Below are 26,397 nucleotides of genomic sequence, written 5' to 3'. Positions count from 1 at the left end.
TCACCGTAAGACACAGGAAAAATGCAGAAAAGTATAAAGAAAAACAAAATCCTATGTCGCATCATCCAAAGACGATTAATCAACATCAGTACATTTCTTTACTACTCCTTTAAACACATTTTTACTAAATGTCGGTGTCATTTTCCATCTCATTTTCACTATCATAACAGAAGCATTTCCACAGGTGATTAAAACCTTACAAATACTACCTTAAATGGATGCAACAATATTTCATTCTGAGGAGAAAAAATACTTAAGATTATTTCACATCTTTCTCTTCCATAAATTAGGTCGTTTCTACCTAAATAATTCTGTGCCTTATTTTTTTTTTTAAAGGTTTTTAATAACAGCTTTATTTCAATATAATCCACATTCCATAAAACTCACCCTTTTTAAGCGTACAATTCAATGGTTTTTAGTATATTCATGAATTTGGGTAACCATCACCACAACCGACTTGGGGGCACTTCCATCATACCAAATGAAGCCTCATGCCCATTAGAAGTTGCTCCCCACTTGTCCCCCCACCCCCTCAGCCCCTGGAAACCACTATCCTACTTTTGATTTCTATGGGTTTCCCTTTTCAGGACAGTGTATATAGATGGAATCAGTACAATACGTGTGGCCTTTTGAGTCCGTGTTGTTGCATGTATTAATACTTCATTTCTTTTAATGGCTGAATAATACTCCCTTTAAGGAACCCTGGAATCGTAGTGAATTATGAGCTAGGCTGCTAACCACAAGGTCAGCAGTTTATATCTACCAGTCGCTTTGCGGAAGATAAGACTTTCTGCTCCTGTAAAGATTTACTGCCTCAGAAACCCAATACAGGATCACTATGACTATGAGTTGGAATGGAACTCTGGTAGCGTGGTGGTTGTGAATTGGGCTGCTAACCTCAAGGTCAGCAGTTTGAAATTACCAGCTGTTCGCGGGAGAAAGATGAGGCTTTCTGCTCCCGTAAAGATTTACAGCCTCAGAAACCCTCTACAGGGTTGCTATGAGTCAGAACTGACTCTACAGAACACCACCACCACCACGAGTTGGAAACGACTTGACAGTGTGCCTTATTTTTTAATCTTTGGAGTCCTGGTGTGCTGTAGGATAAGGACTGAACTACTAACTGCACAATTGGCAGTTCACACCCACCAGCTGCTCCTTGGAAACCTTAAGTAGGGTAGCTGTGAGTCAGAACGAACTCAATAACACTAACAATAATCATCTTAGACTTTGCATCTCATTTCTTTTACTTTTAGTAAGATTCCAAACTTTCTCCTTGATCTACTCGTTTATGTTTTGTAGTCAGATGGCACAGTGGGTTAAGCATTGGGCTGTTAACCTAATGGTTCAAACCTAATAACCACTCCCACCAGCTGCTCCATGAGCGAAAGATGGGCTGTCTGCTCCATAAAGATATATAGTCTCAGAAGCCCTATGGAGCCTTCTACTCAGTCCTATAGGGTTGCTGAGTCAGAAGTGACTTCATGGCAGTGGGTTTAGTAGTAAGTACATACTTCGGACATATTATCAGGAGGGACCAGTCACTGGAGAAGGATATCATGTTTGGTAAAGTGGAGGGTCAGAGGAAAAGAGGAAGACTCCCAGCGAGATGGATTGGCCAAGTGGCAGCATCAATGGGCTCAAGCGTGGCAACGAGAGTGAGGTTGGCCCAGGATTGGGCAGTGTTAAGTTCTGCTGTGCATAAGGTCGCTGTGGGTCGGTACCAACTCGATGGCACCTAACGACAACAACTAGAAGACGTAGGAAAGGTTTTGCCTCCTCCCATTTCAAGGATAACTTTGTCTCTGGTTATCACTGAGTTAACACCATAATTTTCATTTCTAGTCACTGGAAACTGTTTAAACCCACCAGCCACTCCTTGGAAACCCTAAACAGGGTCACTATGAGTCGGTACCTACTCGATGACACTTAACAACAACAGTAATAGAAAGAGCTATGTAAAATTCAGATCAGAAGCATCCCTGAAATAAGAACACCATTAAATATAATCATGAAGGGAGGGCAGGTGGAGGGAAGATGACGATCTGAGCAGCATTGTGACTCTAGGTGAGCATACCTTTGGTTTAATTCTCCACGTAGCAGGCTGGGTGCTCGTCTCAACATGTGTGTATATAGCTTGTAGGGAGGTCTAGCCTTAAATTCTTCCACTCGACCTTTCAGCACCTCTCTCCTACACATGCCCTAGATGTACCTCTTTTATAAGCCATTCCCACAAGGCCTTGCTGTTAGTAGCTGTCAACAGATACCACCTGTGGCAGCTAATGTTCAGGACCTATTATTGCCATGTGCTGTTGAGTTGGTTCTGACTCATAGCAATCCTGTATGGGGTTTCCAAAAGCGGCTGATGAGTTTGAACTGCTGACCTTATGGTTAGCAGTCCAGTGCTTATCCTATGGCTCCATACCAGGGCCGTATCTGGCATCTGTTCTATCTTTTTACTTCCAGAGCTCTGGTTTCGTGCACATAGATGGCCAGGGAAGACTGGACCCTTCCCCTGGGCAAGAGGGTGAATCATAGTGGGTGGACACCAACTATGGGAGTCTTTTTATTCTTACAAATGATTGGTTTAGGATGGATACTGATACAATCATGGACATGGAATCTGAATGACCTCTGCTGGATAGTGTGGAGAAGTTTTCTTCCGTAATAAACTTGGATTCCAGTAACAAACTTGGGAGAAAACTCTCTTTGTAGCTTGACCTCATTCATGTCTGCATTTATTATCTGGATCATTGTGATTTTACTTACATGCTAAGGATGGCAGAGAAGAAATACGGAAGCATTAGGTCCTCAATGGTCTCACTGCACCACTGAATTAATCGACCCATAAATGCTCTTTCAACATCCTTTTTGTTGAATTTTATGAGATTTGCAACTGCAACTATCCTGTCCAATAATTCATCATATCCCACTACTTGTCAACTTTGATAATGATATTTTAATAACCATACAACTATTCACTGAATAACCTAGTAGGTATAAACAGGCATGTGTCTGACACTAGGATAAGAAAATATACAATGAGACTATTATTCAGAGTTTTCTATGACGGTACCATCATCCTTGATGTGTGTGTGTTTTAAAACACCTTTGTAAACTGAACTCACAATTTCTTTCACTTACATTGCTTTATAATATCTGAGAAAGCCAGGAGCGGCATTCTGAGTCTTTGCTGCCAAAAGCAATTATGTAGTGGGAAGGAACACAACTTTCTAATTCCAAATCTCCAGACTGCAGCACCCAGTCTCAATAAATAAGATTCGCCTGGTACTGTTGTTGTTAAGGGCTACCAATTTGGTTTCGACTGACATTGTTGTTAAGGGCCATCGAGTTGGTTCTGACTCATAGTGACCCTGGGATTCCGAGGAGTGCCTGGTGGGTTTGAGCCGTCGACCTTGTGGTCCAGTGTTTATCCTATAGCGCCACACCAGGACTCTGTTCTGACTCACTATTGTAAGTGCTGTCGAGTTTGTTCCAACTTATAGCGATCCTGTATAGGGTGTCCAAGTAGCAGCTGATGAGTTTGAACCGCCGATGTTGTGGTCCAGTGCTTATCCTACCATCACACCAGGGCTCCATCTGGCTCTAGTTAAGTGCCATCGAGCTGGTTCTGACCCATAGCGACCCTGTATAGGGTTTCCAAGGAGCGACTGGTGAATTTGAACCGCCAACCTTGTGGTTCAAAACGACTTTGCGGTCAAGGGCTTAGCCTACAGCGTCAATATGAGGTATGAGGAGGAACACATCTTCCTAGAAAGCAAATGGATAGCTGTAGTCCCGCTTGAAGTCCGATGCGTCAGTCAAGGAGCAAAAGGAACCTAAAATATTTTGCGTCGAAGACTAGCAGCCCGACGCACGCCGGTCTGAACTGTGGAAAAGCAGACGCAGACGTCCGCCTCTCCTTCACTTTAGAAGGACCGAACTCAAATTGCACGCCACAGGGCACTGTTAGCAGAAACCGTATTTCGTTAGACTCTTTCTGGTTCCCCAAATTCCAGCTCTTCTGGTTTTCTTTCCTCTTGGAAACATTATAATCTTGGGGTTGTTGTTGTTAAGTGCCGTCGAGTGTGTTCCGACCCATAGCGACCCTGTATAGTTTCCAAGGAGCAACTGGTGAGCTTGAACCACCGACCGTGCGGCTCAAACTACTTTGCAGTCCAGCGCATTAGCCCACAGCGCCACACCAGGACTCCAAACCTTCGGGTGCTTACCATAAAAAAGAAGCTCCATTTCGCCAGGTTACCGGACATGGAGATCCCTGGGGAGACTTAGTCAGCGGAACCGGAAATACTTTTAGAAACGGAGGGGAAACTACATCTCCCAGAATGCCCGATCTTCCGTTAAAGTGTTCGATTGGTTAGCACTCAAGAAGGACAGCCCTCTCTGGGGCCACACAAGCCAATCACTGGGCAGGATAGTATATAGTTGGGACGGGCATTGTGTGGGGGTTTTTTTTGTTGGCTTCAGCATGGGCTAGTGTGGGGTCGTGGCATTCTTTCGGTGCTCTCAGTTCTCTTTTGGGGATTTCTTTTTGTTGTTTCTGCCGGGTTAGGACGAGACTTTCTGAGGTCATTAGCCGCAGTGTGGTAAGTGAGGGCCGGCCAGCCGTGGCTTTCGGCTCTCTAAAGGGATGGCCGGTGAAAGGAGCAGTCGCCTCGGATCTTCAGGAGGTTTGGGAAAGCCAGGGAGCCCAGGGGGGGCGTGGAGGAGCACTAGAACTGAACTGACCCCTGTAAGAACTGTTTTCTCCCCTCCCAGTTTTGTCCCGAAGTTCCTGTCGTGACTTGAAACTGACCACCTCTGCCCTCCACATGGCGTCCACGCTCTCTACCCCCGCGGCCCAGGTGAGGCGAGGTCCCTCCGCCATTCAGCTTCCGGTGCGGCTTTCCAACCTCGGCCTGCTCTTGGGAAGCGGGCATACCTGTGAGCATGGGAAGCCGTCTTTGTTCCTAAGCCAGGGCCCTAGAAGAAATCGTTTCTCACACTCTCACATCACTGGATGGGATCAGGGCCCCTTGGAAAAGCTAAAACAAAGTTTCTCAAACTTCCTGGACTACTCAGAAGTGCCAGTTTTCAGGCTTTGTCTGTTGAATTAAAAGCAGTAACAACAACAACCCCGGTGTGTAAGCACTTCGAAGTCCTATTGCTGTATAGACCCATAAACTTAGGGAGTCCTTGTGTGATGCTGTAGGATAAGGACTGAACTGATAACCACAAGGTCGCTAGTTCAAACCCACCAGCTGCTCATTGGGAACTGTTGTTAAGTGTTGTTGAGTCAGTTCCCACCAAACCCCAGGAGCAGCTGGTGAGCTTGAACTTCTGACCTCGCGGTTGGAACCGACTTTGCGGTCCAGCGCATTGACCCACAGCGGCACACCTGGGAACTGTACAACAGGTCGCCAGGAGTCAGAACTACTCGAGGGCACTTAACACCAACAAACTTAGGGAAAAGTGGGGTAAAACCCACTGCCTTCCAGTCGATTCTGTCCGGAGCCTGTAGGACTGAGCTGAACTGCTCCATAGGGTTTCCAAGACTGTAAAGCCTTAGGGAGCAGCTGCCTTTTGTTTCTCTGGAGGAGTGGCTGGTGGATTGAAATTTAGGAAGTTACACCAACATGTGACCCAGTACACCATCCGATGACGTCAGGGAAGGATGTTGAAAGAAGCCTAAGACCCTCGTCCCTTTTTGTAATTTTTCCCGGGCTGCTCAGGTTTCCCTTTACCCTAGCCATCCTTACTTAATGGTTTCTCTCCTCAAGACCTGTTCTCTCACTTGCCTTTCCCCCCAACCCCCCCAACACACTACCCTTTCAGAGTTTAAAGTCTTTATACCATGCCCTCAAAATGTATGGCCAGTGCACACGCTCTTTCCCCAACCTCGTCCATTTTTACTCCATCTCCAGCACTCAGAAAACCATTGATCCCAAGCCCTTTTCTCCTATGCACCTGACATTTCTAGCTTTGCTTAGTCCTCCATTACTGAGTGGGTCCAGGCCCTCAAGCCATTTATACTAAGATGGGATTTCATGTTTGTTCAGGTGTCTGTGCTGTTTGAGGATCTGGCTGTATATTTTTCCCAAGAGGAGTGTGTGAGTCTGTGCCCTGCCCAGAGGGCCCTCAGCAGAGATGCCACACACAGGTGTTTCCAGGATGTGGCCTGGCTAGGTAAGACCATTGTTTTTTCCCTGCATTTTGGAATTTTGGTCAATTCTAGGATTAGGATTTCATGCCTCTTCCACTTGTTGGTTTTGGAAAGTGGGACCTAGACCTGGATGATTTACATGAATATAATAAGAACGTTCATGGGACAGCATGTTTCAAAATGTCAGATAGTTTTTTAAAATGCAAAATCCAGTCTAGTGTTACTGTAATTTTACATGAGACATCCTTGTTAAGTACTTTTGAGTTGGTTCTGAATCAGAGCAAACTGTATAAGGTTTCTTAGGCTGTGCATCTTTGTGGAAACAGAAAGCCTCATCTTTCTCCTGGGGAGCAGCTGGTGGGCTCTAACTGCCGACCTTGTGATTTGCAGTCCAGTGCTTATTGTACAGAGATGTACTGCTCTCCCATGAGCCATCCTTGTTGTGAAATGCTGTCGAGTCAGTCCTACTCAGCGACCCTGTATAGGGTTTCCGAGGAGCCGCTAGTGGGTTTGAACTGCTGATCTTGTGGTGCGCAGTCCAGTGCTGATTCTGCAGTGCCACACCAGGTGTCCAATAGTAACCTATCCTAATGCAGGATTGGTCTGCCTCTCCTTCTTCCTAGCCTCTCTTAAATCCGGAAGCTCCACTGAAACCGGTCCACCACGTGTTACCCTCTTGGTATTTAAGATACCAGTGGCATAGTTTCCAGAAGCACACACACGCCATCACGGTACTATGGACAAACAATTGCATGGTGACATTGAAGCTCGAAGTGGTGCTATTGCTTTCTCATCCGGAGGAGTGATATGCAGGAAGTACTCTTTCCGCACAAAATATCTGAGTATATTTTACCCCTGACGAAGGTTGCGCTAGCCCATAATTCCTATTTTGTAGTCTCCATTTCTTTCTTAACTTCTTAATTATGACAATTTTTCTCTGTACCTTCTTGAATTAGAGTAGTTTGCCCTGGTGGTGCAGTGGTTAAGTGCTCTGCTATTATCCAGAAGGTCAGCAGTTTAACCCTACTGGCCATCCCACCGAAGAAAGATGTGGCAGTCTGCTTCCATAAAGATTTGCAGCTTTGGAAAACCACGTGGGGCGCTTCTACTGTGTCCCCCAGGGTCGTGACTTGATGACAATGGGCCTTTTATTTTAAATAGCTGAATCTGTTTACTGTTACTATTTGTACCATTCCTGGGTTTATCCCTATTGATTGAGTTTTCTCCAGGTTATGGGTTATATTTTCTGCCCAGCTTATCATGTGAGATAACTTAAAAACTCTTGGGTCCAGTTAAATAGACTAACTGGAAGACCCCACCTCTAGACAGTGGCTCCAAGAAGGTTTTCCTTATTACCTATCCTGGTGGACTCTGCCTGCTTGTTCTCTGCTGTCTCCCCTTGCAGGCTCCCCTCGAACTGGAGCTGGGGAAGTTCCTACAGCCTTCTGGTTCCTGACTTAGTATGTTATCATGTCACGGTTATAGGTTAATTCACATACAATTCCTTGGTATTCGCTGTAACTGCCTTAGCTTGTTTCCTCAGTACCACTTGAGAGCGTTGTCTATGCTTTGCTTTGCTTTCTTTTTTATCAGTAGGTGAGAAAGACAAGCTTGGAAATAATCAGCAGTTCAGTGTAGAGTCTATGGAATTTGAAGAATTTGCCGTAGAAAAGTACTCCTTTGCTGTGCCCCTTATCTATTATCCAGAAAAGTCCTCGGAAGATGAAGTTGGAAAACAGGAAGGAAAAATACCAGCTGGAACTGTCACTTGCAAAAAAAGATTGATAAGCCTTTTAGTTACCATTGAGAACCACACTCCATTAGTAGAGCTTTCTCAGTGTTTAGGAACCAGAACACTTAATGCAATTCTTGAATCACCTTGGGAAGAAGCCAAAACCAAATCCCCAGGGTGTGACCAAAGCACCCATGATACTTCATAACTTGTTTCGCATCCAAAAAATCATTCCGCAGACAAAAAGTATAAATGTGGTGACTGTGGGAAACTCTTCAGTCACTGAACCAACTTGAGGATACACAGGAGAATCCATACTGGTGAAAAGCCTTATAAATGTGTTGAGTGTGGTACCAGCTTCCGTCGGCACTCACATCTGTCCAGGCACATGACTGTCCATAGAAAGAAGAAGCCATATATGTGTGGGATATGTGGGAAAGGGTTTTTGTAGCTCCCAGGACTGGACCGCCACCAAAAATCCCACACTGCAGAAAAAGCCTGTGAACATGCTAACTCTGGTGACTGCTTTGGTCAGACGGGAAATCTCTAGGAGAAAATGCAAACATTGGCAGCTGGTTACCAGCGTGTGGAGAGTGCCGGACAGCCCTCATACCTTGTCTTCCCAAAGAAGGGGATGGGAGAGAGGACAAGGACTCCAAATGATACAGTGGTCACGGGGGAAACTGTCACTCTCAAAATGTAAACCCTTCAAATGTCCTGTGTGAGGCCACCTGCCATCATTTCTCTGAACAGATTTCGCATCAGAACGTCACATGGAGGAAAAGCCTCACGTATGCAAAACATTTTATTTTGGAATCAGAACTGGCATGCCACCAGAAAAGCCATGCAGAGAAACCTTTCAAATGTATCATCTGTGGGAAAGGTTTCAGGTTGGAAATGCATCTTGTTCTTCATCAGCAAACCCATGTGACAAACACCATGCAAGTACAACACATTTTCACAAGACTTTTGTTTTTCATTATCTGTTAGGTGTATCCTTCCTGTGCCCGGGCCCTCACTAACTACTTTGCCCTTTATACACACGTCACTTGCTTCTCACTACGGCCTCAGTTTGCTGTTAGGTGCTATCAAGTTGGTTCCAACTCAACAGCGATTCTTTATAGGGTTTCTGAGGCTGCAAATCTTTGTGGGAGCAGAAAACGTCATTTTTCTCCCACAGAGTGGCTGGTGGGCTCACGCTGCCAACCTTGTGGTTCATAATCTAGTGCTTATCTTACAAAGCCACTGCACTCTCCACAGACTCAATTTAGGCAGTGTTTCTGTTTCATAACTAAAAAAACATACTGAGTATATCCAGGGTTCTTTTAATTTCATTTACAGGGTCGCTGTGGGTCGGAATCAACTTGACGGCACTTGACAACAACATACTTTGCTGTAACTTTGAATGTATTATCTGTATGAAATTAATATTCTTTATGCGGACTCCTAGAGACTACCTCCCCCCATTACAGAGTCTTTGAATGTATTATCTGTATGAAATTAATATTCTTTATGCGGATTCCTAGAGACTACCTCCCCCCTTTACAGAGTTCTCACATGGGTGGATTAGTTATTGGCTTGTTTTTGTTAAGTGCCATCGAGTAGGTTCTGACCCATAGCGACCCAGTATAGGGTTTCCGAGCAGTGACTGGTGAGCTTGAACCGCTGCCCTTGCAGTTCAAAGGCCTTTGCAATCTGGCACATTAACCCACAGCAGCCACAGTGGCTGCTGATATCCGTGGGACTTCCACCTTGGGATATGGGTGTTTACAAGGGGTTTTGGCAATCTCACTACAGATCTTTTCTGCTGGTTGGATCTGGGGAGAGGCACATAGAGGGGATGGTTGTTGTTAAGTGTCCTCGAGTCAGTTCTAATTCAGAGTGACCCTGTGTAGGGTTTCCAGGGAATGGCTGGTGAGTTTGAACCACCAACCTTGTGGTTATCAGGCCAGTGCTTACCTACAGCCTCAGACCAGGAATTCAGAGGTGGTGGTAGGGCCTATTTCTTTTTACGATGACCTTCATAGGGCGATTTGCCTATCAAAGCATTTTGTATGTTTTGCTGTGAATAATAGTAAATGCTGTTTAGGGAAAGGCGTCCAGGTGTGTCATGGTTAAGCACTTTGTTGCTAATTGAAAGGTCAGTGGTTTGAGCCCACCAGCTGCTCTGTAAAGATGCCAGCCTTGGAGACCCTGTGAGGCTGTTGTGTGCCTTCAGGGTCGCTGGGAGTCAGGACTGACTTGGCAGCACCAGGTTTTTGCCATCCTTTGTTCCTGAGAAAGTGTAAGGACGGTGATGTCATGGATCTTTTCCAGACCTCACAATGGACTTTCTTAATAGTCCAGATGAGACTTTCTTAATAGTTAACCTCTCCATTTTTATTGACTCCAGATTTTGGGAGATTATGCCAAAACTAAGAGATTAAAAAAATGGCATGTTTACAGAAACATAGGAATGTAATCAACATGGGGTTTTGGTGTTATATTGTTAATTTGGAGTGCAGAAAATTGAGAAAAATAAAACGCTGAGTGTCAGTTGCTCAGATGTAGGCATGTTTTCTGCTGCTACCTTATTGTATCCTTGTACCTAAACCTGTATGCTGGATGTAATTCAAGATTCTCTGAGCCCAGAGAATTGAAGGAAGAGGTCATATCAGCTGGTAAGAGCCAGGCTGTCTTTATGATAGCTTTTTACTTCTGTCTTTCTAGTACCAACTGATGGGCAGAATCCACAAAATTGTCATTGAATGAATGATATATTATTAACCTATTGTGTTAATTGCTATTCACAAATACTGGATGTAAGTTAATACCAGGATGACAAACTGAATATGCAAATGTTTATTGCTTTGAACAGTGGGTTGAGTAGGGTTTGCAGCTGCGCCTTTGACATTATATTAAAAGTGAAAGCTCCACACCAAAGAAAGGGATGCAGACAAATTTCATGGTTTTTTGTTGTCAAAATAGTGATGAAAATGTGTCTCCAACAAGTCCGTCATACGATTATTAAAATATCAGGGTTGTTAAACAGTCAACACCAATGAAACATTAATCAGATGGAATTTAGATGTTATCAGCTTACATTTTGTCATTTTAAAATTAAAGAATTTTGTTGCTCTCCAAAGAGTTCCACTGGAAAGAGTTATATTTAGAGCTTTCTTGTTATAGGTCTTAGCCTGTACCTGTCTCCCCTAATTCAGAACACGACTAACTCAAGACCTCAGGAAGTTAAAACTAAATAAACATGATAAAATGCAGAGCCAACAGTAAATGTCTTTGTGAACTTTAGACTCCGGGATTCCATATAATTAGGTGACAGTGTTCTGATGGCTGTAGCACAAGATGTTTAATAACCTGAAACTAGATTTTACTCAAATTAATTTGCCAATCTGCCTCATAAATGTACAAGGGGGAGGTCTAACAGGTTATAGTGTATGTGAATAAAGAGTATGTCGCATTGCTTATGAAACTTGTCCCTGTGGAATTTCAGTAGGAAAGTGTTCTTTTGATCATCTGCGTAAAAAGCCAACTAAGTGATCTCATTAGAAGTGTGTACAGGCATCTGTTGTAGGTTTCAGATGGGGCCCATGTTCCATCTGACAACATACACTGTTGTTCCCTATCTCTCCTTACAACAGTCTGGGGAGTCAGGGATTCAAATCCACTAGCTGCTCTCGGACACCAGAGGCAGGGTCGCTGAGTTGGAACCTACTCGACAGTTACCATATGATGCAGCTATTTCATCTTTAGGTAGATAGTCAGGGGAAATGAAAACTCATGTCCACACAAAAACGTGTATATAAATATTTACAGCAGTATTATTCATAATAAAGGTGGAAACCACCCAAGTGTCCATCAGCTGATTAATGGATAAATATGTGGTATGTATAACGGATTGTTACCTGGCAATAAAAAGAATAAAGTAGAGATACAGGCTCCAACAAGACTAAAACATAGTGAAAAAAGGTGATGAGTAGGGTTTGGGATGGGGAGTAACTGTTCATGATTGCTTGTTTTTCTCTGGGCTTTGGAAAATGTCCTAAAACTATACTGTGCTGATGGTTACACAACTTCGAATACACTAATACCACTGAACTGTACCTGTTAAATGGATAAACTTTATATGTGAAATAAACCTCAATAAAATTGAAAAAAAAAACACATTTTTGGTTTAAAAACAATTGTGAAAAAATGTCCACACTGACTATTTAGGATGGTACTGGGGAGTTACTGTTACTTTTGATGGTAATGATGATGGTGTTAAGAAATAGATTTACACAGTTCTTATCCACTAGAGAATGAAAATGCCTTTCAGAGAAATGTGAGGTCCAAATTCCTCATCTATTCATTGATACTTCCCGTCTCTTCCCCATTTCCCCAAGGGCAGCTCAGGAACCATATAACCTGACCAAATCATCCCCATTATCACATGGGTGAATACAAGACAAGGTCCAGAAAAGATCACAAAATGTCCATGGGCTGCACAGAAAAGATTAGGTTGGGGTGCTGTGAATAGAAGCTGATTGCAAACCAGGTTAGCATTCTGTACTGAGGTCTTCTGATGGGACCCCACAAGGTAAAGGGAATGAGGGGCTTATATCTGAAGAACTGAGCCCACACCTGCAAACGCAGCCGAGCACCCATGGCCCTACTTCCTTACTGAGCCTACTTACCTGGAGCTGAGCTCTCTGTCTGTGAACGTTAACTTGGCTTTCAGGGAAGGGAAGCAGTGGGACACACTTGAAAACCGTTTAGAAACAGGAATGACGTGGAGAGTGGTAATTTTGTATTTTCAAGGTCCAGAGTTGAACCAGTACAGCGTGATACTAAAATTCAACAATAAACACACGGATTCTGTAACCAGGAGAAACACTCAAAAGCAGTCTTTATTCTTTTTGGAGAACTTAAAACACAGGAAGCAGAACTCTTGTTTCAGTAAGAGTTCCTGTCTCCAACTCTTATAAATAAGAAAAATGGAAATCTATGTTCCTTTCCTTTGGGGAGCAAGCCTCTTTAACCAAATTGGTTCAAGATAGACATGGGATACATAACAGTACTTAGGAAGGGGAACATGGAGTAGGTCACTGTGCTTCAGCAGAGGTTTTGGCCTGCTGCATCCAATAGATCTGAAGCAGAAATGAGTCTGGCAGGGAAAGCAGGGTCCTTAATTAATTACTGAATGTCTTGGGCACAGGCTAATTCCAAAAGTTACAATGATAGAAAAACAAGATTCCTGTCCTTAACAATCCTTTATAGTGGGTAACAGGCTTTCTCACCTCTCAATAACACTTCTCTGTCTCTTGACTGGAGCTGCTGTATGGACTTCTTTTCTGAATTAGACATGTTTTAATATACAAAAGGTCATATATATGTCATACATGTGTGTATGTGTGTATCTGCATATACATGATATAGAGAGGATCACGTGTATGTGGTCCTTCTGTGTCAAAGCATTTGAAAAATTTTAGTTATTTGGAAACACAAGCATGACAGACTCATTTAATGCAAGCCTTTGTCCTGAGCAGCCAGGAATTACCTATGGAATATCGGGATGTACATCCCAGTTAACTTTTGCCTTAAAGTGGTGGTGGATCACTCACCTTTATTCAACAGGTGTGAGCATAATAAAGAAGGCCTGATGTGACAGGAAATGTACAACCCTATGTAGACTTTATCCTTGAGCCTATTTTAGAAGACAAAGCAGTAAGGAAAACATTTCACAATAAAGGGGCCAGGAGCATCTTGTTTCTTCCACAGTATTTACTTCTTGCTCTCCAAGTGAATGCACTTCTTTGACCCACAGCCCTGACCTGCCATCTCATCACCGTTTTTGACACGCTACATGAACAATCTCCTGGTCCACCTCTTCAGGGTGTTCTCATACACGCCCAATGTGCACCATCACTTCCTCAGGAACCTTTCCTTGTAAGTCATGTAGTCTTTGTGATTTACATGCAATCAGGGAAGGAGTCATACAAATACCTTCCTACTGACTGTAAAGCAGGAAGCTCTCCTTAGACTCCATGGTGGAGTCTTTGATGCTTGTGAAGGTTTGATTTCTGGCGGAAGCTTTTCCCACACAGGTCACAATGGAACGGTTTCTCTCCAGTGTGGATCCTTTGGTGCAGCTGCAAGGTTGACTGCCGCCCAAAGCGGTTTCCACACACTTCACACGTATAGGGTCTTTCCCCTGTATGGACTCTCTTGTGTCTTTCCAATTCTGAATTAAATGAAAAGCTTTTCCCACAGTGATCGCATTTGTAAGATTTCTTTGGGGGCCCAAGATGTTCCAAATGGTTGCTTTTCTTTACCTCCCTCAACAGGTGGCTTTTTATGGGGCTGCTAATATATTCCAATTGCCTACAATGTCTTTGGTGGTGAGTGAATGGCTTTTGAGCATTTGGGGGGCTCATCTGTCTTGGTGATAATCGGGGTTCACTCATATTCACCACTCTAGATTCAGGACTCTGCAGACCATTTTCTTTGCATCTGTCAGTTGAAACTGCACAAGGCTTTGCTCCTTTAGTCCCATCCTGTTGTGGGTTTTCCTTGTTGTCACTTCTCATTCTGGTGGCCTCTATAATTAGAAAGAATATGTTCTATTTTCTAGCTGTTCGTGAATGAACCTCAGCAAAACAGGAAACAGACAGCAAGACTTCTCAACGTGTGCTCTACTGGCCAGCTGCATGACACTCAACTGGAGTTAACAAACAAGCAAAGTCCTCGCCTCTCTCCCAGCATCTCCTGGGGTGGAACCTGGAAATCTACATAGTACATAAGCTCTTAGGGGTGATTCTGATTTATACTGAAATTAGAAACCAAGTTTTCCAACCTCCTTTCTCCTTACCTTTAGGGAAAAGTTTAGGAAAGGAGGAACATGGAATGGAAAAGAAAACTCATCAAAACTGGGTATTAATTGATGAAACCCCATCAATTAATGAAAGAATGATATTTACAAATTGCCACTTTTGTACCTGAGCTATTTCAACAAATACCCATCACTTATTAGAACACTGGTTGACATTTTCTCCTCAAAGGATGATAAATCTAGTAACTGGTGTTTTCGTTCATTACAAAGTTGACAACGTGTTTAGAAACCATATTTTGGATTATACCTGTAGTCTAATTACAGAAATTCTCCAGCTGCCTCACACCATGTAAAACACCTTAACTTAAAATGGATTAAAGACCTAAACGTAAGAGTAGTCTTTGTGGATTCTGACTCCTGGCAACTCCAAGTCTGTCAGAGGAGAAGTACGCTTGCTCCATGGGCTTTTAAAGGTTATGACCTTTCAGAAGCAGATTGTCACACCTGTCTCCTGTGGTGCCTCTAGGTGAGTTCAAAGCATCAACGTTTTTGACAAGTAGTCAAGTGCTTCAGTGTGCCAAACGTAAGAGGTGGAACTGTGACACTGTGGAAACCCATAGAAAGTCAATCTTCCTGACACTGGATTGGGCAATTAAAAAACACAACAACTCTGACACTTCAACCACAAGCAATCAGAAACAATGGATAAATTAGACGTCATCAAAATTAAGACTAGTATGTATCAAAGAACAACACTACTTGGAAAACTCATCGTGGTATCATATGCATGATTTCCCTCACCCAGGTGATCGAGGTTTATCTTGTCTGGTTTTCACCCTTGTATAAAATTTAATAAAGAGTCTATAATAATAGTAATCATAATAAGAGCACTACTAAGACGTGGACAGACAGTCTACAGAATGGGAGAAAATACTGAAAAATTAGGTATCTGCTAAGAGTCTAGTCGAAAGAATAAAAGAACTCTTAGGATCCAACAGCCAAAAGACAAAAAAAAAAATTGAAAAATAAGCAAAGAATTTGAATAGACATTTTGCCAAAGAAGATACACAAATAGTCAATAAGCCCACTGAAAAGGTACATCATTAGGCATTCCAGAAAACCAAATCCACTGTCACTGAGTCCATTCCAACTCAGTGACCCTACACAGGGTTTCGGAGACGAAATCTTTACAAGAGCAGACAGCCTCATCTTTTGCCCATGAAGCAGCTGGTGGGTTTGAACCACCAACCTTACGGTTAGCAATCCAGTGCTTATCCTGCACCACCATCAGGGTTCACTGTTTTTGTTGTTAAGTGCCTCCGAGTCACTTCTGACTCATAGCAACATTGTATAGGGTTTCCAAGGAGCAGCTTGTGAATTTGAACTGCCAACCTTGCAGTCCAGTGCATTTTCTCACAGCGCTACACCAGGACTCCTGAGAGAAATGAAAACCAAACCACAATGTTTAGAACCATGAAGGCCGTAGGTCAGGGGGGAACGACGTCAGCTAGAACCCTCATGCTTTTTACTGGTGCCCAGGCCTTGTCGTTTCCTTGAATTTCAAGAATAATCAAATCATAATATTTCATGGATTGTCGTACATTATATGGAACCTTCTGCTCTAACTTGCAAACTGTTCTGTATTTACATGACTAAGAACGCCCAAACATGTTACTTGCAGTCACACTTGGGGCACAGTACCAGAGGCAAGGAAACAGACGAAAACAAGCACAAGCAATGTCAAAGAGGAAGAAGTATCAGAAAATACTGCTGAGTGTGGACTCGGTCTAAAAGGAATATTGTTTAGGCCCCTTCTAATCTTGGGGCCATTTTAAGTGTTGAAACTCAGCCACGGCTTGGATGGAAGTTTAGTGGTGATCCAAGTGCTCGTTTTCTAATGATCCGTCTTAATTAAAAAAAGGAACAGAATTACAAAACGGAACAGAAGAGTAGGTACTAGATAATTCCTGTTGTGCAACTGACTGTCAAAACCTCATTAACAGAAAATGGCGAGCACATATTTATTTTCTCACCATTACTCTAGTGAGATTTTTAAAATAAAAGATCTGTAATTACATGCAACATTAAAACATACACATACATCTGGACGATGCCTTTCGAGGACCACGAGATGCTTTCGTGTACAGAAAGGCCAGTAAGAGAGAAACAGAGCGTTTACCTGTCTCAGCCAATTTAAGGATTGGCTCCTGGAGGAGCTGGGCTTTCTCCCCATGAGGGTGGCTCAGCTGCTCCTCAAGTCCTGCTTCGGAAGTCTCCTCCAGAAAGTCAGGCAGTTCCTGCTCTCCAAGTTGAACTCCAGTTTTCTCCAAGAGCACCCTCTGTCCCTGCATACAGACAGCCACCTAGGGACAAGACCCATCGTGTCGATGAGCGCTTGGGCCAAGCAAGGACTGACCGAGGACAGCTTTACTTTCACTGCTCTGTAATGACCCCGCCACCCTGGGAATTCCTGACACCAGCCTGAAGGCCAACTTTGATAGAGAGCATTGAAACCCTCAAAGGAATCAGAATGACAAGAATAATGCTACTATAGATCCTGAGTTGTTAAGTGCTGTCAAATCAGTTCCAACCTATAGCAACCCTGTATAGGGTTTCCCAGGACTAGCTGGTGAGCTTCAACCGCCCCTAAAGTTTCAACTTTTCTCAATGCCTGGAGAAACAGGCATCAGAAGAGAGCTAGAACAAAAACATCAGCATCAGTTATGGTGTTGGCACATCAGACTCCCAGCATATAAGCATGCCTTCCATATCCTATAGGAAGGGAATCACTATGATGGGGGACCGTGAGACACGCACTGCCAAAGGCTGTTCTGGGAAGGAGATCCTAGCAGAAGTCGGACTCAAAGAGGACTGCTCCAGCCCTATTCCCTAACAGTTCCTATTGTCAAAGAACCACGCTGTTTACTTCCTGCCTAGTCCTTGACAGGACTCCTGGTTTGGCACTCACTGTAAGATAAGCACTGGGCTGCTAACCACAAGGCAAGTGGTTCAAACCCACCAGCAGCTCCTTGGAGATCCTACATAGGGTCGCTAAGAGTTGGAATCGACTTGATGGCACTTAACAACATGACTTGACTTGGGTCTGAGTAGGTGGGTGCACGTGAGAAGGGATTACAGCCAATTAAGCTGGAATTTCCTGATCCAAAGACTAAGACTTCTGACGACAGGAAAACTTCAAGAGGAATTGGGGGTGACGGGGTGGGCAGAGTTGACAGCAGAGATTCAAGAGCCTTCCAACTTCTTCCAGGGCATGAGGACCTTCAAGGAACAAGCAAGAACCATGACGAGGCCTTGACTTCCTCCCTGGAGGCGCCAGTGGCTGCGTTTGTTGAAAACCTGTCACAAACTGCTGGGGGTTTCAGATAGAGCTGGAGCCACTTTAGAATTCGTCCAGTCTATATTTCTGGACTGTGTCTAACTGGGAGATGCTGGGGGCCCTGGAAAGGGGACCTTCCTTACCCACTGCTTTGGTCTCTTGGAGGCTCTGTGAAACTCTTCCACCAGGTCCACGATCTCCTGGCTGTTGGCTGGACATCTTTTCCTCACCCAGGTCTGGATCTCTGGGGGCAGGATGGCCAGAAACTGCTCCAGCACCAGCAGCTCCAGGATGTGCTCCTTTGAGTGCCGGTCGGGCTGCAGCCAGTCCCGGCAGAGCTGCCCGAGGCGGCAGAGCGCCTCCATGGGCCCAGATACTTCCTGATAACAAAGCTGTCTGAAGCGCTGGCGGGAGAGCTCAGGGTCCGGGCAGTTATTTTGCAAAGCAGGCTCCCTTCGGTCTTCTAGCTTTGCTATTATGTGCCTCTCTTGTTTGGGCGAATCTGGAGAATGGGGCTGCAAGCTCAAAGTTATCTCCATTTTAGCCGCCATTTGGGGTGTCAAAGAGGAAAACTGGAGTCTCTGTTAAAATGAAAATGAAAGAGATTTATTAAAGGATATTCCAATACTTGTGCACATCAAAAGGCTTCTCCAAAAGAGGAAAAAAAGACAACCTACAGATTTGGGGGAAAAAATTTGGCAATGACATCTCTGACAAAGGATTAATCTTCCAAAATGTATAGAAAACTTCCAACACCTCCACAGCAAAAGGAGAAACAACCCAATTGAAAAATGGATAGTGGACATAAAGACACGTCACCAAAGAAGAAATTCAGGTGGCCAAGACACGCAAAAAGAAAAGCTCAAAATCATCTGCTGCTGTTGCTAACTGCTGTCAAGTCAGTTCCGACTCATAGCAACCCTGTATAGGGTTTCCAAGGAGAGACTGGTGAGCTTGAACCACTGACCTTGCAGTCCAGCGCATTAACCCACAGTGCTACACCAGGGCTCCATTAGCCATTGGTGGTGGTGGTGATGGTGGTGTGCTGGGGAATTGGTTCCAATTCACCCTGCGTAGGGTTTCTGAGGCTATAAATCTTGACAGGAGCAGAAAGCCTCATCTTTCTCCCATGGAACAGCTGGTAGTTCTGAACTGCTGACATGGAGGTCTAGCAGTCCGACTCGTAACCACTACGCTACCAGAGCTCCTTCCATTAGCCATTGTTGTTGTTAGGTGCCATTGAGTCAGGACCAACTCATAGCGACCCTATGCACAACAGAACGAAATACTGCCCAATCCTGGGCCAACCTCACCATTGCTGCCATGCTTGAGCCAACTGATGTTGCCACTTTGCCAATCCATCTCGCTGGGGATCTTTCTCTTTTTCTCTCACCCTCCACCTTACCAAACATGATATCCTTCTCCAGTGACTGGTCCCTCCTGACAATATGTCCGAAGTATGAGAGACGAAGTTTGGCCATCCTGGCCTCCAAGGAGCACTCTGGCTGCACTTCTTCCAAAACAGATCTATTGGTTCTTTTGGCAGTCCATGGCACTTTCAATATTCTCCTCCAACACCACAACTCAAAAGCATCAATTCTTCTACAGTCTTCCTTATTCACTGTCCAACGTTCACATGCACATGAGGTTATTGAAAATACCAAGGCTTGGGTCAGGCACACCTTAGTCCTCAAGCTGACATCTTTGCTCTTCAACACTTTAAAAAGGTCTTGTGCAGCAGATTTGCCTAATGCAATACGTCGTTTAATTTCTTGACTGCTGCTTCCAAGAGTGTTGATAGTTGATCCAAGAAGAATGAAGTCCTTGACAACGGTCAATCTTTTCTCCATTGGTAAGAATGTTGTTTATTGGTCCAGTGGTGAGGATTTTTGTTTTCTTTATATTGAGATGCAATTCATACCAAAGGCTGTGCTCTTTGATCTTCATTAGTAAATATACTAAGTCCTCTTCACTTTCAGCAAGCAAGGTTGTATCACCTGCATATTGCAGGTTGCTAATACCATTGTTGTTGTTGTTGTTAAATACTGTGGAGTCAGTTCCGATTCACAGTGACCCTGTACAGGGTTTCCGAGGCTGTAAATCTTTACATGAGCAGAAAGCTTCATCTTTCTCCCGTGGAGCAGCTGGTAGTTTTGAACTGCTGACCTTAAGGCTCGCAGCTCGATTCATAATCACTACGCTACCAGAGAGAGATGCAAATAAAAACAACAGAGATATCATCAAAGGCTACTGGAGGTATAGAGAGTGGAACTCTCGGACTCTGCTGATAGAAGTGTACAACAGTACAATCACTGTGTAAAATGGTATGGAACTTCCTTAACTACTTAAAAATACAAAGACCATTTGATCCAGCAATCTGACCACTAAGTATGGATCCTAATTCTCTTGGATAGGTATACGGACACCCCTATTCATAGCAGCATTACTCACAATCACAAAAAGATAGAAACAATCTAAATGCCCATCAATGAATGAATGTTTAAACAAACCAAAGAATGTACACATAATGGAATACTAAGTCCTGGTGTGGCACTGTAGGATAAGCACTGGACTGCTAACCCCAAGGTCAGTGGTTCAAACCCACCAGCTGCTCCTCAGAAACCCTACATAGAGTTGCTATGAGTTGGAACTGAGTCAAGCGCATTTAACAACAAAACAATGTTAATAACAACAAATCCACGAAACATCTCATAATGTGGACGAACCTGGAGGGCACAACTGTGTGAGTGCACTATTATAACAAGTCCAGCGAAGGTTTCCACAGAGAGTAAGAAAAGATGGCTACCAGGGAGAAAATCACTAATTAGATAATGCTGTCATTAAGTGTCGTGGAGTCAGTTCTGACTCAGAGCGACCTGTACAGAGTTTCCAAGGCAGCTGGTGAGTTTGAAGTGCCGACACTGAGGTTCAAGCCAACTTTGCAGTCCAGTGCTTATCCTACAACACCACAACAGGACTCCATCTAAATAACTGTTGTTGTTAAGTGCCGTTGAGTCCATTCTGACTCATGTTGTTGTTGTTGTCAGGTGCCATCGAGTCGGAACCGACTCATAGCGACCCCATGCACAGCAGAACGAAACAATGTCCGATCCTGGGCCAACCTCACTACCGCTGCCACACTTGATGCCATCAATGATGCCACCTGGCTGATCCATCTCTTTGGGGGTCTTCCTCTTTTTCTCTGACCCTCCATCTTATCCAGCATGACATCCTTCTCCAGTGACTGTTCCCTCCAGACAATATGTCCAAAGTATGAGAGATGAAGCTTAGCCATCCTGGCCTCCAAGGAGCAGTCTGGTTGTACTTCTTCCAAAACAGCTCTATTGGTTCTTTTGGCAGTCCATGGCACTTTCAGTATTCTCCTCCAACACCACAACTCAAAGGCATCAATTCTTCTACGATCTTCCTTATTCACTGTCCAGCTTTTGCATCCATATGAGGTTATTGAAAACACCATGGCTTGGGTCAGGCACACCCTAGTCCTCAAGCTGACATCTCTGCTCTTCAATACTTTAAAAAGTTCCTGTGCAGCAGATTTGCCCAATGCAATACGTCATCTGATCTCTTGACTGCTGCTTCCACGAGTGTTGACAGTTGATCCAAGAAGAATGAAGTCCTTGATAACTTCAATTTCTGACTCATAGCGACCCTATATAGAGTTTTTGAGGCTTTAAATCTTCATGGAGTAGAAAGCCTACCATTTCTTCCATGGAGTGGCTGGCTCCCAGTTTCGTTCTTATACAGAGCCACCATAGACACATATGAATTTGTGTGAAGAGAATGGCAACAGACAATAAGGGGATGATCACCACAACAGCACAAAGGCAACGGAAGCCACAGAGTTAGAGCACAAAGGTAAATACACCGCGAATCCTGCAACATCAGTAATAACAAACAGTAATCTGTAAGTGAGGAAACTGGCAGACACATGGGCCTACACCCATGACCATATATAGGTCTGGCATAGGGTATTTCTACAGACAGATTTCTATGTGCTGTAAATATTTCCACATATATAAGAGAGCAATTAAGGGGCAAAGTCATGACAACTTCTTCACCATAAGCAAGCACTTTGAGTTAGTGAGTCACTGGGCTACTGCCTACCTTGTTGTTCACACCAACTTTGCATCCCGGCACATTAACCCACAGCGCCACACCAGAACTCCAACAAAGATACAAGAGACCAACTGAAACAGACGCAGATGAAAATTGTGGAACCCTGAACTTCAGAGGAAAGGTTAGAGACATGGACTGAGTGCATGCTGGGAGAAGACGCTGACCAGGGAATGGCTAGAGGGAGACTGATGGGTGACCAGCTGGCCAAATGCGGCATGACCATCTTGAAATTTTGTAGCAGCTTTGGTGACAGAATGTGGCCAGGCAGAGCAGATTCACACAAGCGACGGGAAAGGTGTGATTCCTTGTTTTTCACCATGCTTCCCTGGTGACCAGGTGTGGCCAGCTCCCACGCTCATCTACCCCCAGCGCAGACCCTGCTCTCCAGGGGTTAGGAGCTATGTGGTTGGAAGCCATGGTAGTGTAAGGCAGGGGCTGGCTGCAGACCTACAGAATGTGCAGAGCTACCCGACCAGCATTTAACAAGTCACGCTGCCCCCAGCTGCCCTGCGGTCCTAACTGATTCTGGAACCAGCTCCATCAAGAACCCCCATGAACTACATCCAGATTGAGTACCTGAACTTAGATAACACCTAGGCCTGTGGGAACTCCACAAAGGCCAGGAACTCCACTGTCCTTCATATCCTTCCCACGCCCACCTCCTTGAGCACCTTGGCTAACAAGAGTTCCCCAGAGTTTTCTCTTCTCTGGGTCCGATGATACCCAGGTACCACTCCAACTATCTGGAAACTAGATGATACCCAGGTACCACTCCAACTATCCAGAAAGGGATCGATCGCAAGACGAGATCCAAGAGAAAGTGGGAGAAAAATGTCAAATGAAGCTCATCATCACAAAAGAAAGAAAACAAAACAGATTTACTGGTCTGACAGAGACTGGTGGAACCCTTTAGACACCCTTCAAGCTGGGAATGGAACTCAATCTCACAGCTCAACTTTCCACCAAACAACACACAACACACGGACAGATAGACCTGCAAGCTGAAAAACACCAGCTGGGAAGTATGCACTCCTAAGAGATCAAAAGGGCAGGCAGCCTGTTAGCCAGAGAGAAAGTTCAGCAGGCAGCTGGGACTATGAAAGGATAACCGGAAATGGGAAACACAAGGAAGAAATGGAAAGAGGGTTGCTCCCCCATGGGAACTGCTATCAGTGTCACGGACATGAATTCCCCCCACCCCCCACCCCATATATATCAACTTGGCTGGGCCATGATTCTCAGTGTGATTTGGAAGTTATATGATGATCCCCATATGGTATGATGTTGTTGTTGTTAAAGTGCCATCTAGTGGGTTCTGACTCAAAGAGACCCAATATAGGGTTTCCGAGGAGCAAGCAGTTGGTGAGTTTGAACTGCTGACCTGGCGGCTCAAACCGAACTTGAGGTGGAGTGCTTATCCTATGGCGCCACCTTAATTCATCATGACCCTGATTTGATGCAAGCATTGTTTCCCATGGGTGTGGCAAGCAACATCTTTGACCTTATTAGAGATCAAAGAAGAGAGAAATGAGCAGGTCCTGGTATGGCACTGTAGTACAAGTACTGAACTGCAAGGCTGATTTGAACCACAAGGTGGCAGTTCAAGCCCACCAGCGGCTCCTCAGAAACCCTACTGTTGTTGTTAAGTGAAGTTGAGTATAGCGACCTTGTATAGGGTTTCCGAGGAGCAGCTGGCGAGCCTGAACTGCCAACCTTGCAGTTCAAACAGCTTTGCAGTCTGGCGCATTAACCCACAGCGCCACACCAGCAGGCCTCCACAAACCCTATAGAGGGTCTCTATGAGTTGGAATTAACTCAAAGGCTCTTAACAACAGCTACCACCATGAAGAAAGAAGAGTCGAGAGTTGAGTGAAACATCTGGCCCTGGGTCCCTGCACTGTGAAGGGAATGACTGATGTCTGGACACATGGAGAGTCCCAAGGACTGCTGGGCCTACAGAGGCTGAAAGGAGACAGGATCTTTCACCAGAGCGGGCGCTCTGAATTCAAACTTCTAGCCTTTTAAACTGTGGTGGTGGTGGTATGCCGTGGAGTTGGTTACAATTCACAGGGACCCTATATAGGGTTTCTGAGGAGCAGCTGGTGGGTTGGAACCACCACCTTGTGGTTCAAATCAACCTTGCAGTATAATGCATATCCTACAGTGCTACACCAGGACTCTGTTTTTAAAATAAAAGATGTTGCTTGCCACACTCCTGGGAAACTTGCTTGCATCAGATCAGGGTCTGATCTGTGAGAGAATACATTTTTGTTTGTTAAAGCCATGTACTTTTATAGCAGCACTAGATGACCAAGACAGGCACACAAGAAAATGTATACGATATGTTAAATGAAAAACCAAGTTGCTCTGTAAACTCCTAAATAAATTATAAGAAAAAGTTATAATAAATAAAAGGATATTTCAACTACACTTGGGCAACAATTTGCAAAATTACAAACTGCTCCCAAGTCCAGGGAGTGAGAATGGCTTTTATATAGCAATTTAGGAAACCAGTAACTTTAGGCATACGTCAGGAACTGTAAGTAATCTATCAATCAATCTACTGACATCGTGTCCTGGAGCTGGACTGTGTAAGCATTTTGCACAAATTGTTTTACTTATCATTCAGAGACAGGAGTAATTTGTACAAAAACGTTCTTTTTGGGAGCAACTGCAGTTCTGCTTTCCCTTCTCCCCATCCTCTATGAGTCAGTGTACATCAACCCATTACTGTGAGCTCGGCCTCTTACTTTTCCTGATCTCTTTATGTCTGGTCAGCATGCTGAGAAGCTTCTCCTATGCCACGCATCTAGATTTTGGGGACTCTTTCACAAACTTCTCTCTCCTTGAAAACAGTTCAGATGTTGCAGGTCATGACCCTGGAGAAACCTTTCCGAATGCCAAAGCAACACCTAGAAAAGATGGTTCTTTTGAAGGATGTGGACAGCAACCACCCGGGCGGGCATGCTGAGACGCCATTTACGCAACTCCTGAAGGTAGCATAGTGCTTCCAAGTCAGAAGAGCTTGTCTTTCCACCAAATTCTTAAACTATGTCTCATAGGAGCAAAGTCACACATCCTGAAAAGAAACTGGGGGTGGTATGTGTGTGTGTGTGGGGGGGGGAGTGTACAGCTTTTGTTGCAGTAATAAGTACAAAGGTCTCAGAGGAAATGAGTAACATGTCTAGGCTGACAGGCGAAAAGCTTGGAAAAGTTCAATTCGTTACACAGATCGCTCGCACTGATTCTCTGACATCCTGGCTCAAACAGAGCAGGGAGCTAAGAGGTAAAAACCAAGGCAGGCAATAGCGCAATCCAGGAGTGGAGACTAGCGATAAGACTCCTGCTTTCCGCCGAGGTAGAAAGAGGCGCAGCGGTTGTTGGCTCCCGAGGATCCGCAGGCCCAGCCACTCCGGCCTCCAAGGGCGCCCTGCTCGGGCTCCGCGACCCAGCTGGCCCTGGGCTCGGCGTACCTATGACAACCCGACACGCTCCACTATGTGGCTGGGACCGAGCTCCGCTGACGCCTGCAACACCACAACACTTCGCGCCCACCTGAAGCCGACTCACCTCTCTAGGGGGATCAGGGACCCGGAAGCCAGGAATAAGCTCGCTGGGCGGAGCCGAAGCCGTTAGTCACTGAGACTCCCACAAGCAGCCTGGGAACTACCTCGCAGCACGGCCGCCTTCTCTCCATGAGGATTGGTTGATCGAAGGCATCCCGGGCGCTCTCCTTCGTCTATTGGCTGCTAGGTCTGTCCATGCCGATCGTCGCAGTGCACCCCGGGAATTGTAGTCTGGTGGGAGGTTTATGCGCGTGCGTAGTGGGTTGACTAGCGTTAGGGCTTGCGCGATTTCTGCCCAGCGGTTTAGGGAGTTTCTGGCGAGCTTAGATCAGGTGAGTCATCCGCTTCCTTGCGGCGGGTAGGACTAGAGGTTGGCTCCACGCCGGCCTTCGAGCTCCCCACCTTTGGGAAGCTTCTCAGTGGAGCTTGGGTTAGGTTCTGAGGGAGGCAGCGTTTTATCGTTTGGGGCAGTCGCAGGAACAAGGATCCCGTCCAGATGCACCTTTGGACCTCCCCCTTGACAGCCCTTCGGCCCGCTCCCCGACTGGACCTAGGGCCGATCTCCTCCTTGCCCCTGAGCCCCGTGGGCCTCCCATCCTGAAGTCGGTGCCCAGACTCGTTCTTACCTCATATCCCTCCCCCGCCAAAGTGTTG

General features: G+C 44.9%; 2 protein-coding genes across 2 annotated transcripts; one reads left to right on the top strand and one right to left on the bottom strand.

Moving 5' to 3' along the window:
• The first annotated feature begins 4,651 nt into the window (after positions 1 to 4,651).
• On the top strand, positions 4,652 to 10,646 carry ZNF597 (zinc finger protein 597). Its single transcript, XM_006878227.1, is given in 6 exon segments — positions 4,652 to 4,691; positions 4,780 to 4,865; positions 6,060 to 6,186; positions 7,760 to 8,403; positions 8,649 to 8,840; positions 10,605 to 10,646. Coding segments are annotated over 6 exon segments (1,131 nt in total).
• A 3,263-nt stretch (positions 10,647 to 13,909) lies between these two features.
• ZNF174 (zinc finger protein 174) lies at positions 13,910 to 18,591 on the bottom strand. Its single transcript, XM_006874900.1, has 3 exons — positions 18,184 to 18,591; positions 16,883 to 17,066; positions 13,910 to 14,472 (listed from the first exon to the last, which is right to left on the bottom strand). Exons 1-3 carry the CDS (start codon positions 18,589 to 18,591, stop codon positions 13,910 to 13,912), a joined length of 1,155 nt encoding a protein of 384 aa, XP_006874962.1.
• Positions 18,592 to 26,397: the final 7,806 nt, after the last annotated feature.

The sequence above is a fragment of the Chrysochloris asiatica genome, unplaced genomic scaffold (assembly GCF_000296735.1).
Source record: "Chrysochloris asiatica unplaced genomic scaffold, ChrAsi1.0 scaffold00305, whole genome shotgun sequence".
Classification (NCBI taxonomy): Eukaryota; Metazoa; Chordata; class Mammalia; order Afrosoricida; family Chrysochloridae; genus Chrysochloris; species Chrysochloris asiatica.
This window is presented reverse-complemented; position numbering and strand designations above follow the sequence as displayed.

Bases quoted from the DNA above. Each gene is read 5' to 3' on its own strand.
- ZNF174 (XM_006874900.1), bottom strand. From the start codon at position 18,591: ATGGCGGCTAAAATGGAGATAACTTTGAGCTTGCAGCCCCATTCTCCA. The intron at 17,067-18,183 runs GTAAGGAAGGTC...TCTTGTCCCTAG, and splicing joins CCAAGAGACCAAAGCAGTGG to GTGGCTGTCTGTATGCAGGG. The intron at 14,473-16,882 runs GTAAACGCTCTG...TTCTAATTATAG, and splicing joins CCTTAAATTGGCTGAGACAG to AGGCCACCAGAATGAGAAGT.